Below are 15,032 nucleotides of genomic sequence, written 5' to 3'. Positions count from 1 at the left end.
CAGGGTTGGGAACCACCTCACTGTATACTAGAACCATCACAGTTTGCTTTCGTCAAACCAAGATTAACAAGGTGCTTTTCTGCAGTATACCAGTCTCTCGCTCTCTCTGTCCTGCTCCATAGCTCTGCACAGCCACACACACTCCCAGATTTTACAGAGAACACTTGGCCTGGCCTAAAAGGTCTTTTGCATCCCACCCACAGTCCATATCATACCGTAAAAAGAGTCAGGGTGACTTCATCTTGTTCTTCTGGATGTTAAACTACCTCACCTGGAGCTTCAGCCACGTGAAGGGCCCTTGCAGTAGCAGACTACATTCACATGGCTGTGGGGTGTTTGATTCCCACGCCCTGCCACACAAGGCTCCTCCTATCCTGAAATGTATATGGTCACTTACTCCACCCATTACATCACTACAGGAAGACTTTGTCTAAAAGGGGACCTAACACCCACTTACATAATTTGCTATTACCACAGTATTTTGTAACAGTGCCACCTAGTGGCAAATTAACTAACTGCACCTGCTACCATCACCTTCTTGATGCAATGGTTATGTATTTGTGTAGTAAGCAACCGTTAATACTGACAGGTTTGGTTTTGTCTAAGGTCATTAGTATGACAAGGCAAGGTAGGAATTTGTCCCCAGCTGCCTCATGCTTGTATTAACACCAACAAAAAAACACATACATTTCTATTCCTAGGTTGGTTCTCAGTGTGCATACCTTTGGAACCTGCATTGGTAAGTTGGTGCAGCTAGCTAGGTGTGGGAGCCTAAATTTGCTTCCTCGGGAAACGCCATACACTAGTAGAATTTTGTTCGCAATTTTGTTGTTTTAACAATGTTTATTTTATTTTCTAATTTTTAGTGGGGTCAAATCAACATTCGTTTTTGACCGCAGTGACAAGACAATTCGAAGAACCAGAATGCCAAATTTTTCTCATATGAACAAATTCTAACATGGTACGTGGTTTTCGTTTGAAAAAGTCCTTTCATTCAAAAATCTAATGTTAAAAGAAAAATAACTTTGAAGTGCTTTTGAATGACAATCGTCAAACCATGAAATGTACAAATGTTCACATGAATTTTAATATGAACGTTCCTTTGAAAAATCTACTATTGTATAGCCAGCTAAAGAGAAAGTTGAATGGACACCAAACAGATCTTATGTCTGGCCACAAACAATAGGGATGAGTTGCAAGAAACAAAGGCTGGCAAGAAACCTGAAACCAAGCTTTTGGCTACAGTCTTTGTATCGAATTTGGGTAGTTTCCCATACATTTTGATCCACACACAAATTCTTCACCTAATATTTGATATTTTATAATACAACGTAAGAAACGCACAATGAATAATACTCACAGTAAAGAATCTCATAGTCACCAGAGTTTGACATGATATATTTCCCATCCTTTGACCAGTCCAAATGTGTTATGAAGCTAGAATGACCCTATAATTATGAGAAGAAAAAAAAGTATTAGGGGTGCTATAGTAAACTGGATGAATAATTCAGATCATAAACACAATAAATGGATTATGTTCTGTATACTGACTTAAAGCAAGACTAAAAAGGAAACAACAAAATATTGTTTTAACAGTTGGATTGCTAGTTTGTTGGTTTTCTAGTATAGTGGAACCTTGGTTTACGAGTAACGCAGTTAACAAGCGTTTTGAAAGACGAGCAACTTTTTAAAAAAAAATTCTGACTCGGTTTGCGAGTGTTGTCTCACAAAACAAGCAGAATTCAAGCTAATGGGTGGTGCAGTACCGCATTTGGCCAGAGGTGCGGGGGCCGAAATACCCGGAAATACTTGTAATGACTCGAAAATACTCGGAAACACTCGGAAATACTCAGTTCCCAAATGTTTACGAGGCTTTCCGAGCTGTCCCCGAGTATTTCCGAGGCTCTCCGTCGCCCCCCACCTCTGGCCACATGCGGTATTGCATGTAATAGAAGTCAATGCGGAACGAAATAGGTAACACAGTATCAATGCTTGGTCAAATGTTTTTTAGTGTAAAAATGTAACAAATAAGGTCACTGAGCTTAAAAGTTTATCATTCTACTAACAGCGATACCTGAAAGTGTCTGTATATACTGTAACTGGAATTGTAACACCTGATTTTAAAAAGATATTTTACACTTAAAACATTTATGCAGGTAGGACTAAGGCTACATTTGTGTCTTAGTTAGGTGCGTTAGGTGCAATGCATATAAAGTGCATTTTACCTAATGCAGCCTAAAGCCTAGCACACACAGGCCGAATGTTGGGCGGCATAGGCCGGTTCAATAGAAAACTGTCGACATTCGGCCCGTGTGTATGGCAGGAGGTCCAACTGATGCCGGCTTCTGACCGAAAGATGTCTGCCAACCGGTTCCCTATCAGCGCTCTCAGCCAATGTCTGAGAGTGCTGACCGGAGTGTTCTGGGGGGGGGCGTCCCCCTGTCAGAACACAGTAGAACAGCAGGGGTGATTGTGTACTAACATCAGATTGTTAATACAGCGGCTTCGACCTGAGCCGGGTTGAACGAAAAAAAAAAAGTGGTGTGTACTAGGCTTAAAGCATTTGGTAAGATGTATACACTATTCAGTTAAAAGCGAGTTATCCCTCACCATGCATTTTCCATATCGTATGTAGCGCTGTACTCTATCAGACACATTATTATCCCCTTCGCCTTTAGGACTTTCTCCCTCCTCTTGAGAGTCTTTCTCTTCTAATGAGCTGTCTCTTGAATAGTCATCCTTGCGATCTTTGTGTCCTGTGCTGTATATGTAGATGACGTTGTCATGGGATCCAATAGCCAGGTAACTCCCATCTTTGTAGTTAAATAGATAAAGCAGAAGAAAAGGAGATTAAAATCAGACTGACAATGTGGGCAAGGAGATGACTACAATAAGGAGTAGATATGAAAATGTTTTTTGAAGAAAAATCTAAAGCTGGCCATACATGGATCAAAATTCCTGGCCGAATGTTGATCTGTGTATAGGCAGGCTGGTTGTACAGAAGTCAATCTACCAATCAAGTTCTGTACAAACAGCCTGTTGGGTGTTTTCTGATCGATCAGTGCTGCCTGCTATAGCCTGCAGCACTGATCAATGTATTCTGACAGCTGGGAAGACTCGATGTGGATATAGGAATTTGATCTTTTCAACCTGTTGATTGAATGAAGAAAAAAATTAAGCATGTATGGGCTGCCTAAGCTTGCTTATGACTACTGGCATTACTTAATTCTTCTCACCTGGTGAGTACCTGACCACAGAGAGCTGTTCATTCCCATCAGAGTGCACAGACAGAATACTGTGAGAATGCATGTCCACCACCAGCCACCTGTAAAGACATGTACAACAGTGATATCACTATGAAGTATGACCACATTTTTTAAAGTATAATTAAAAGCAAAACTTTTTTTTTTGTTTTGAATAGAGTGGAGAGGGATTAAGACACCTGTCAGGTTGTTATTGCTGTCTATGCCCTTATTAGGGAGATTCACCATCTCTGTTTGTCCTGTTTACCATTGTCATTGAAACTTAAAGCATAAGAAAATCTAAAATTTTGGGTTGTCCTCATAACAGTAACAGGGAGAAATTTTCCAATGGGAACACTAGTTCTGGTGACAAGAGTATCCCTAACTTTGGAGGGATTTCCTCTCACTTTCTGTTTTGGCTATGGAAAATGAACCTTCCCTTGTGCCCCGTACACACGATCGGACATTGATCGGACATTCCGACAACAAAATCCTAGGATTTTTTCCGACGGATGTTGGCTCAAACTTGTCTTGCATACACACGGTCACACAAAGTTGTCGGAAAATCCGATCGTTCTAAACGCGGTGACGTAAAACACGTACGTCGGGACTATAAACGGGGCAGTGGCCAATAGCTTTCATCTCTTTATTTATTCTGAGCATGCGTGGCACTTTGTCCGTCGGATTTGTGTACACACGATCGGAATTTTCGACAACGGATTTTGTTGTCGGAAAATTTTATATCCTGCTCTCAAACTTTGTGTGTCGGAAAATACGATGGAAAATGTGTGATGGAGCCTACACACGGTCGGAATTTCCGACAACAAGGTCCTATCACACATTTTCCATCGGAAAATCCGACCGTGTGTACGAGGCATTACGCTATTCAAAAAAAAAATAAATGTTGCCTTTGTGCTTTCACACTGGGGTGTCGGCGGTAAAGCACTGTATAATAGAAGATTCTAGACCTATACACCGCCTGCGTCTGGTGGGTCCTCATTCTGCTGTCCTGCCACAGTTTGTTTGTCTTTATTGTTGCAATAGTGTGGATTGCAGTTGCAGTTCACCCACTCTCAGTTTCTACAACTACAACAAAACTGATAGCAGAATGGGTTGACAGTTTACCCTAATCTAATGTAATAGTCAGTACTTGGTGTACTGTTGTAGACTAAGCAATCTGCCTCTTTAAGCCTTCCTACCCCCTCCCTATCCCCCCCACCCCTCAACCTTGGAATGTGCCCTTTGTGGCTAGGACGTTCAATCTTGCTGGTGTAATGCAGGCCATACATGGAGCAAATTTCTTTCCTGTAGCCAGAAAGAAATTTGCTCTAGTCCCCATCAACACAGACAGTATTGACAAGGGAAGCCGTCCCTGCTGGGAAAAGAAGGTGATTATTGCTAGTGGCTATACCAGCCGCTAGCGATAACCACATGTCAAATCTAGCAGCCTGGTTGTACTCAAGTTGATCGATTGATCATCTCAGTACATTCAGCCTGCCCATATACGGTTCGAATCTCAGCTGGTTCCTGCTGAACTGGCTGAGGATCGAGCCGTCTATGGTCGACCTAATACTAATGCTAGGAAGGGGCAGCAAGACAAAGTTTACCTGGGGCACTTTAAATCTGGTCCTGGTAGAAGTGTAAGAGAATGTACTTGTAACAGCAGAAAGTGAGATGTCCATACAATAAACTGTAGTTGTATGTGTTATAAACCCAAAATGGTATAATATACCAAAAAAGCACATTTAAAAAGATTAATTTATCAGGACTTTTAACCTACAGATATGAGTAATAAATGTGGACAGTATATCAGGACAGGCTTTATTTTTCTCTTCATTCTTATCAAAATGTTTAAAAATGTTAACTAGGTCCTATAGGCCTACAGATTATGGGATAAAGTGGAACACTAGACAAAACTTTTTGGTTTTTATTTGGATAAAGTGTTTAGAAAATAAACCTCTGTCAAGTTTTTATTAATGTGTCTCTATTTCCTCGATCTGTTGTTTATCTGGTGCTGTAGTTAGGATTTGATAGCTATGAACCTGGAAGTGCTTCTGGGTATTTTCAGCCTAGAGGAGATCAGTTAAAGCGGAGTTCCACCCAAAAATTGAATTTCCGCTTTAAGTGCTGGTGACCCCCTGACATGCCACATTTGGCATGTCATTTTTGTGGGGGGGGGGGGGGCTGGGTACCCTGTTTTTACAGGCACCCAGCTCCCACTTTCTTCCCTGGTGCCGTGGCCCTGGAAGGAAGATCACTTCCCTCCCCTCCCTGCAATCTTCTGGGACACGTCATAGGTCCCAGAAGATTGCCATTCACAGCGCGAAGCTGTGAAGCCACAGCTTGGTGCCCACAGTTACAATGCCGGATCTGCGGAGAGGAGGGAGAGAGGAGAGGCTTCCTGCTCCCGCATGGCTGGATCCTGGGACAGGTGAGTCTCTGATTATTAAAAGTCAGCAGCTACACTTTTTGTAGCTGCTGACTTTTAAATGGGTGGAACTCCGCTTTAACTGTAGATCACCACCTCTCCATTCTGATTTCCACTATAGAGATCTCAGGCTCACAGAAGAGCCAACAACGAGATAGGAGCAGACTAGGCTATGGACAGCATGTGCAGCAATTATACAGACTTTTTTAACTGTTTTGCATAGTTTGGATATTTTCTCTTATATTCATTTTGTCTGGTTAACAACATCTACCAAACACATTATACACTTGTAAACTGTGAAAAAATACCATTGTTTCTATTAATGCTATATAGGCAAATAGAAAAACACGCTTGAATTGAACTCAGGGTTGCCCTTTCCACCCACTGTACGTCTATGGGCCAGATGTAAGGATGATATTCTTTGATGTGGTGACTATCAAAATGCTGGAATTTCTATACCTGTGTTTTGATACCTCGAAGAGGAGTAGATAATAAGAACAGAACTAAGAAAGATACACAGTAGATTTGTAAGAGATATTGGAAATGTGATGACAGTCTTACTTTCCTGTGCTCAGACCCACACAGGCTTCTCTTCCATTAGGGTGGAAATCTGCACACAAACCAGGATCCTACGATACATAAAGTAATTGATGTCTGCATAAGTACATTTGTCAAAATGCTATTATTCTTAAAGAGGAACTGCAATCTGTTCACATAATTTGTAATAAAAACATCTTTGCCATTATGAAGCTTCCCTCCAATCACTTTGCATATTACTTTTTATATACTATGATTCTGTACTTGCCAAATATGCTGCAGAAATCTCCCTCTACTAATGCCATGCACACACAAGCGGTTTTTCCGTCAGAATAAACTCTGAAGGTTTCTCCGACGGAATGCCGCTCAAGCTGTCTTGCAAACACACGGTCACACCAAAGTCCGATCGTCAAGAACGCGGTGACGTACAACACGTACGACGGGACTAGAAAAAAGAAGTTCAATAGCCAGTTGCCAATAGCTTCCGTCTCGTACTTGCTTCAGAGCATGCGTCTTTTTGGTACATCGGAACAGCATACAGACGAGCGGTTTTCCCAATAGGAATTGGTTCCGTCGGAAAATATAGAACATGTTCTCTTTCTAGGTCCGTCAGAATTTTCGACGTAAAAAGTCCGATGGGGCATACACACGATCAGAATATACGATGAAAAGCTCCCGTCGGACTTTTTCTGTCGGAAATTCCGCTCATGTGTACACGGCATAAGTCTGGCTGCGGCCATTTTAACTGTAGATAGCTGAAGCTGCTGCCTGGATTCACACAGAGGCACACCTACAGCTCTGCAACCCTGAAGCTCTCATTGGTCCTCTTATGACTCATCCCCCCTCCCTTCCTGGAAATCTCTCACAAAAGTCAAAAGAGAGAGCTGTGCATGATGTCATAAGCCTAGGGTTTTTACCAGACAAGAAACAAGAAGTGGGCTGTATGAGGTGATTACTGGCAGAAAAAAAAAAGTCTTACTATCCAAAGTTAGAACAACAAGGCCAGAAGATTTAATAGATGGAAAGTTGAAAAAATGACTGAAGGTCCGCTTTAATGAAAGACATTGCACCTCATGTTTTAGTATATTTTAGAACTATCTTCTACTATAGCAACCAATCAGATTCTACCTTTCCACTCAACCTGCCAGTAAATACCTTATACAGCCCACTTCCTGGTTGTCTGTTAAAAAGCCTAGGCTTATGACATCACGCACAGCTCTCTCTCACATGAAACATAAAGGGGGCACCTAGAATGGTTGCTGAAGCAAAAGATGGCTTCTTTTACACAGTTGCACAAACCTGAGGAACCATTTTCTGCAAAAGATGCTAGTTGAGGAAGCTCAGGCAGATTTACATAGCTATAGCGCAGCTTCTTTTATTTTTAGATATACACAGCTATCTTGTGTCATGAGTCTGCAGTAATGTTCATCTCTGTCTTCTTACCTCTCTGTTGTGTTCAGCTTAGAGACTGACCCCTGTCCCCCTGTCTACTTAAGTAATCTTCTCTCAAGCATGGCTCAATCCCAGCCTCTAACAGGGAACACCTGTGCACTGCAGCCAAGCCTCGCTGATCAATATCATGTGTTTGGCTTCCTGTGTGCTTCTTGCCGCTTGCTCTACATCTGATTCTGTTTACGGTCCTTGGCTTGTTCATGATTATCCTTGTCTGCTTCATGCCCTGACCTTTGGCATGTTCTTCGACTACCCGTCTGCTCGTTCCCCGACCTTTTGGCTTACCTCCTGACTATCCCTTGTTGTCCTGGTCTACTGCTTCCTCTCTATCCTCCAGTAGCCTACCGTGAGCGTGAACTGGGAGACCCTGGGGGCCGCGACCTGGAGCCAGTTGCAGCGAAGTCCATCCCCAACACTAGGGGCTCTGGTGAACACCTGCTGGCCCTTAGACTCCGCTCCCTGGGAAATCTCATGCTCTAGCTTCCATTGTGATCCGTGTTGGTGCTCCAGAGGACCTGCTTTCCTTAACCACCCAGAGCTCCATCCACGGAAGTCAGCCGTAAGGTCCACTACCTTAGCAGTACACTCCTGACCCCAACGGTGTGCATTTGTCACCTGGCCTCAGGTGACCTGACATTTTGTCATGAACTCACAATTTGCTGTCAGTTAAGCCATTCTGGTATGATATAACAACAGTCCTAAAGTGGTTGTAAACCATTAAAAAAAAAAAAAAACCTGCAAGACAAAGGCATAATGAGCTAGTATGCATAGCATACTAGCTCATTATGAATTACTTACCTGAGATCGAAGCCCCCACAGCGGTCCTCGTTCACCGCTCCGGCGGCCGACATCTCCCTGGGAGGCTACTTCTGGGTATCGCGGCTCTGGCGCTGTGACTGGCCGGAGCCGCGATGACGTCACTCCCGCGCATGTGTGTGGGAACTGCCGGTAACGGCACAGTACAACTGAAGCAACGGTCCATACATGCCTTTGCTTCAGTTTGCTTAAGTGCGCATGTGCCGATGACATCGGCACATGCACATACAGGGATATCTCCTAAACCGTGCAGGTTTAGGAGATATCCAGTGTAGCTACAGGTAAGCCTAATTGTAGGCTTGCCTGTAGTATAAAGTGGTTGTAAAGGGTTTACAACCACTTTAAAGTATACAATTCAAATTATTTCCCTTAATATACATCCCAATGCAAAATGTCCTTGGCCTGAAAAAATGGTTGGTTATACTTCTCAATTTAATTATCACAATGAAGGTGCAATATTTTAATGATCATTCCTGTATTATTACAACTATTCTATAGAAACATCTGATGAAGCATCCTAGTATAAGTATAGGACAAGCATAAGCAGTAGGGAAGTGACTGCTTGTGAACCAGCAGACAGCCGTGTGTCCCATGAAGTAATATCATGGTCATATGATACTGTATCATACTGTTGCTTCAGCTACTAAAACACACGATTATGGGTAGAAATGCAGAAATAATTAGATTCATTCTCCTTAAGAATAACAGTGCCTGTTCTGGGGTCTGTGGAATGATTATTGCCACTGATATCAAATAAACAATTATTTAGTTGTTGTGATCATGCTTTGCTGGCCAAGTAAACGTATGACTGAGAGTCTCAGCACCAAGCCTTATTTGTGAAAGTCAATCTCCTTCTTCCATCATGGCAGCAAGTGGCTGCTCTGGTTACCCAAGGCTGAGAAAAGAACTCTCAGGTCTGCTGGCTCGTCCTAGCTCTGGTCCCAACCATATTAGACCAGGCATTGGCATGTTTTCTGTAAAATTAGTGACCATTAAGGTTGATATATAAATATGGTCTCCAAATCCAATTGTTCTTGGTGGATTGCATAGCAGTCTCATGTCTGTGGGTTAGCCAGGGCTGGGGAAGGGAAGTTGATTGGGCAGGTTAGAAAACCTGATTGCTATTGTTCTCTGCTTATAAAACATTTTTGCCTCCTGTTCTCCTCTCTATCTCCCTCTCCTCTCCAGATGCTAAGGCTGACCATACAGCTGAAAATTCAAATAGAAGTTCTGCAACTCTGTGTGATGCTTTTAAAATCTTCCTTTATTGACTATTCCACAGAAAACACAACCTTAATACAGAGAAGTTAATGCGTTTCAGCCATAAATCGGCATTAATGACTGTGACAGACTCACCCGGGACAGAGGCCTTTGGAGGGGACTGCAGGACAGCCTCTTGCCTACTGACTATGGGCCCTGGCTTTTAGGGAAACACTACTCTTTTGGAGGGTGGTGCCTGGGGTATCCTTGAAGTGGTCTTGTTTTTCATTTAGGTTCATGTCTCTCCAAAACACACAGGCTCTGGGAATCTAGGCACGGGATCCATGTTAAAGGCCTAGGTGGCACATTACCAGTCATGACTGCTCAACACTGGGAAACTCATAACAGATGGTAATCTCATCAGCTCAAGCCACCTGTCTTTCCCCCATTGCTAATTGTGCTAATTAACACACCTATTGTCTGCTAGCAAACTACTGTGGGGATATGTTTATACTTGCAATAATGTGTATTGTACTTTGTCAGCTTGATGCCGGCAAGTCTGACCTGGAATGAGACCTCTAAGTGTCCAGGTGGCTAGCTGTTTAATCAACTTAATGTTTCTAGTATATGTTGGCTAATTTGACTAAACTCTTAAGTAACCTCTATAATGGGATTAGCCATGACTCAGCTGTACCTCGTTATCTAACCATTGTGTGATGTTTTGGGTAAATATTCGGGTCATTGTTCATGTGGTAACTAACCTACTTCTCAAGTGTATAAAAAAACCTGTATTCTTGTTCAATAAAAAGTTCTAGTTTTGCAGCTGAGCTAGTCCCGTCTAGTTCTTGGTTGCAATATGTGCCTATAATATCTGATATCTATGTTCAGACTGATGAAAGCACTCAAGCAGAGTGTGACATGGTTCTGTCACAATGACCAAGGCTGATTAAGGCTCAAACACATCAACTACTCTGTATCAAGGCTGTGTTTAATGTGTTTACTGTTTTGCGGACTTGCGAACCTTCTATTTGTATTACACTGTTATAGGGCGTACACACGGTCGGACTTTGTTCGGACATTCCGACAACAAAATCCTAGGATTTCTTCTGACGGATGTTGGCTCAAACTTGTCTTGCATACACACGGTCACACAAAGTTGTCGGAAAATCCGATCGCTCTAAACGCGGTGACGTAAAACATGTACGTCGGGACTATAAACGGGGCAGTGGCCAATAGCTTTCATCTCTTTATTTATTCTGAGCATGCGTGGCACTTTGTCCGTCGGATTTGTGTACACACGATCGGAATTTCCGACAACGGATTTTGTTGTCAGAAAATTTTATCTCCTGCTGTCCAACTTTGTGTGTCGGAAAATCCGATGGAAAATGTCCGATGGAGCCCACACACGGTCGGAATTTCCGACAACACGCTCCGATCAGACATTTTCCATCGGAAAATCCGACCGTGTGTACGGGGCATTACAGTTGTGTGGCTGTGGATTATGCACCTGTCTGGCCAATGTATTTCTTTAGTTTGCAGGGTTGCAGCACTTTGTTTTGTTTCATACAGCTGAAAATTCTCAGCCAAACAGCATCTGCAGCCAATCAGCTGCACGCACTGTTCAGGTATATCCTGACAACAGGTGCTAACAGTTGTCAGAATACAATAGACTGGCAGGGGGGGATTCCTCCATCCAGGCTGATTGCATGGATGGCTGAACAAAATCTTACAAGTGAATAGAGTGCAGCATTCTGATGACAGCTTGCCTTTAAGGGTAGTCATATAATGCCTGCATGGTTAACCACTATCTAATGCCCACATGCACATTAAGGATGAATCACTCAGTCAATCCACATCTCACCTCCAGAATGCATGACCAGCTTAGTGTGTGACTACTACCATTCCAGATGCACAACTGCTTGTCATGTCCACAAGTCATGAAGATATTATGGGTAGGGTGTGTAGCCAGTCCCCACAGCTCATCTGTGTGCCCCTGGAAAAAATAAAAAAAAATAGATGCAACATAAATACATATTTGTAAGATAACTGGCTAGAATGCAGAAAAATGGCCTAATGCATGTCCATACTTACTCATAAAGCAATAGACTCCCACAGGCTTTGATTCCCACAGCGTCTCTCAAACTTCACCTTCCAATGTGCATGCTGGCACAATCCAACAAGCAAAAGATATTTTTGAGGAAGGAACTTTCCCGTAAATGTACAAACTCAGACTGGCTCAGAGAATGCATATTTTTTGCTTATAGAAAAAAGGAGAGGGGAAAGCAGAAAACCACACTTGGCGCTGGGTTATATCAGCTGGGAAAATGTAACCTGGCCGGTCTTTTCTTTAGTTATAGGAAGGTGGAAGTGGGTAAAAATGAATGATCATTTCTCCAAATTGACAGTAACTGGTAGGATCAGGTAAGATCTATGTATGTAAGCAGTCTTTAGCAAAGGAGTTTACTTTTCCCGCAAGAAACAGCCTCAAAGTGAACATGCACCTAATAATAGGATTTTGATAACAGCTGACCTGTAAAATCCTTTTCTTTGAAGTACATCACGGGACACAGAGCCATAGTAGTTACTATGTGGGTTATATAGGCCACCTTTAGGTGATGGACACTGGCACACCCTAAACAGGAGGTTCCACTCCCTATATAACCCCTCCCCCTACAGGGTGTACCTTAGTTTTGTAGCAAAGCAATACACGTGTAAACCAAAAAAGAGGGGAGGGACCTCTGTGTCCTGTGATATACTTCAAAGAAAAGGATTTTACAGGTAAGTTGTTATAAAAATCCTATTTTCTTAATAGTACATCACGGGACACAGAGCCATAGTAGTTACTATGTGGGATGTCCCATAGCAATGCCAACTGAGGGGAGGGAGATACAAACAAAAGTAGGGTGCCATCAGGCCTGAGGACCTATACTGCTGCCTGCAGTACACTGCGCCCAAAGGCGATAGCCTCATGCCTTCTTACATCCACCTGATAGAATCTGGTGAATGCATGCACTAAAGACCAAGTTGCTGCCTTGCATGTTTGAGCCATGGAAGCTTGGTGATGCACTGCCCATGAAGCACTAACAGCCCTGGTGTAGTGCTCTTTGATTTGAAAAGGTGGAACCTTCCCTTCAAACCATAAGCTTGAATAATTACTTGAAATCAAAAGTAATAATGCGCCAACCAAAACAAAAGATAAAGAAAGCAGCCAACACAACAATCAGACAAATTGTAAAATACTATGGTGTGGACAAGTGTGGCGCTAAACTAACAATACTCTACATGTACGTCATTGGGCAAAACCAAACAGAATGTCCATCTGAAAGGCAGTATGCGCAATGAAACAAATTAATGAAACACAAAAATATTTGTGTGGGGACTGTTAGCCGACACTAACAGAAGTAATTAAAAAATAATTAGGAAATGTGTCATACAATAACTGACTAAAAACAAAAATGGTGGGGAGCAGTTACATGTATGGAAACTCTCGTGAACTAGTACTCATATCAAAGTAATAACACACTGTTAAAAGTGTGAAACAAAAGTGCAGAATAATAACAGAATGGGTAAGTGAATACAATAATAATAACAATAATGTGGATATAGTGGCTGTGATGTGAAAAATGTCAACACTCAAGCTCTTGGTAGAACAATAAGTCTGGCATAAATTGTGCACTGCTGATAGAGCCACAAGTCCAACATGAATGTAAGACCACAGATGGGTCTATGGCTGGAACAATCGGCAACAACCAGGATAAATGGTGTGGGGTCCTTGAACCCGGGTATAGCATCAACAAGGTGTGGGATCCAACAGGTGTATAAATGGGATAGGCGAAAGTACCCTTACCGACAGTGGTGGACTCACCAGCCAGCGGCTTGGGAGTCAAACAGGCTTGCGATAAGGCTGAGAAGGTGACCCTCTATCACCGGCAACAAAAGATGGAGGAGAGCTGTGGCACTTACCAAACGAACCTCTCTGGTCTCATCAGTAACCGATGTCCATGGCATAGAAGAGGAACTACTCACAGGGGTCCGGCTTCGTATGTTGGGGATAGATCCTCAAATGTGATAGGGATCAAACAGAAAAAAACTCCCCATAGTGTGAATCAGCTTAGTGAGAGCTTTTCTTAAAAACGAGGCAATAAAAACAAACTCTGGTTCCAGGGAAGGGAGCCAGGTATAAAAAGCGCTTGGATCAGTAGTGGCAAGACAGGCAAAACAACCCGACGCGTTTCGTCCGATAGGACTTCGACTGGGGTATATGACTGTCTGCCACTCATGCCTGTATATATCTATATTCTCATAATTACCAAATAACTGCACCTGTTTGCGCCATATGTAACGCCACTTCCGGGTAGCCGAAAGATGGCGTCAGCATTCACAATGAGCCAATCACAAAGCCTATAGAAATGGCCCATAACCAAGCCTCAGTCTGATTAACCAACCAAAAAGCTGTAAGGGGTTGCGTCATTCCAAACCCGACACTGTCAGGGTCAGGTGGGAGTGCTCCACCAACCAGACGGCAGGTCGAATGTCACCGCTCATGCTGAGATGCGACACGCCCCATAACTAATCCAAGACTAGATAGGGCTGGAGTGCGGTATCCAATAGAGAATCACGCAGAGAGCATGTGACGTCATTCCGGCGGCAGCCGGAAGTGACGAACAGGACAGATAAAACTTGTGGAACGCATATGCGGACCACGCCTCAATTGCAATGAGGTTGATGGATGTGAGCAAGGAAAACAAAAAACTCAGGCTGGAACGCAAATGCGATTCAATCCTCACAATAGGGAAGTGGTGAAGAGGATAACTGTGTACACTGATATGGCGCAAACATGTATTCAAAATAGCATGGAAAATCAGTCAATAATAAATTAAATAAATTCCCATTCAAATACATCAATGTGACGAAATCAGAAACATTGATCTATGCATAGTTATGACAAAACTACATCTTATATAAAAACTGCATCTTATATAAAAAGAGGTTAACATATGGAAAGAGACATGAAAATATACATCTCCCATCCCATATGTGACTTGCATACTACATATTGAGCTACTGAGTGGAACCGTGTAAAAATTGGAGACGTTCTGGATACACCAATTAAAAAGTTATTTACCTTTCGGCCTCAATATTGATTGGGACATAAATGCCTTTATCAATCAGTCCTAACTTAGCTTTTTATTCTCCGTTTCTCATGTTCGCTGTTGTCTATGATTATCTGTCTGGTTCATATTATTATTTACACTTTGTTGTTGACACGGTTCCACTCAGTAGCTCAATATGTAGTATGCAAGTCACATATGGGATGGGAGATGTATATTTTCATGTCTCTTTCCATATGGTAACCT

At 42.6% G+C, this 15,032-nt stretch overlaps 1 protein-coding gene across 1 annotated transcript in view; it reads right to left on the bottom strand.

Moving 5' to 3' along the window:
* EML3 (EMAP like 3) overlaps positions 1 to 15,032 on the bottom strand; it is a 162,649-nt gene that overhangs the window by 11,631 nt on the left and 135,986 nt on the right. The window contains exons 16-20 of the mRNA XM_073605302.1: positions 11,537 to 11,668; positions 6,232 to 6,299; positions 3,237 to 3,325; positions 2,611 to 2,813; positions 1,361 to 1,448 (exon numbers count right to left, since the gene is read on the bottom strand). Of these exons, the coding sequence (XP_073461403.1) occupies positions 1,361 to 1,448; positions 2,611 to 2,813; positions 3,237 to 3,325; positions 6,232 to 6,299; positions 11,537 to 11,668 (580 nt within the window). The remainder of the gene's footprint in view (positions 1 to 1,360; positions 1,449 to 2,610; positions 2,814 to 3,236; positions 3,326 to 6,231; positions 6,300 to 11,536; positions 11,669 to 15,032) is intronic.

This window comes from Aquarana catesbeiana, linkage group LG11 (assembly GCF_042186555.1).
Source record: "Aquarana catesbeiana isolate 2022-GZ linkage group LG11, ASM4218655v1, whole genome shotgun sequence".
Classification (NCBI taxonomy): Eukaryota; Metazoa; Chordata; class Amphibia; order Anura; family Ranidae; genus Aquarana; species Aquarana catesbeiana.
This window is presented reverse-complemented; position numbering and strand designations above follow the sequence as displayed.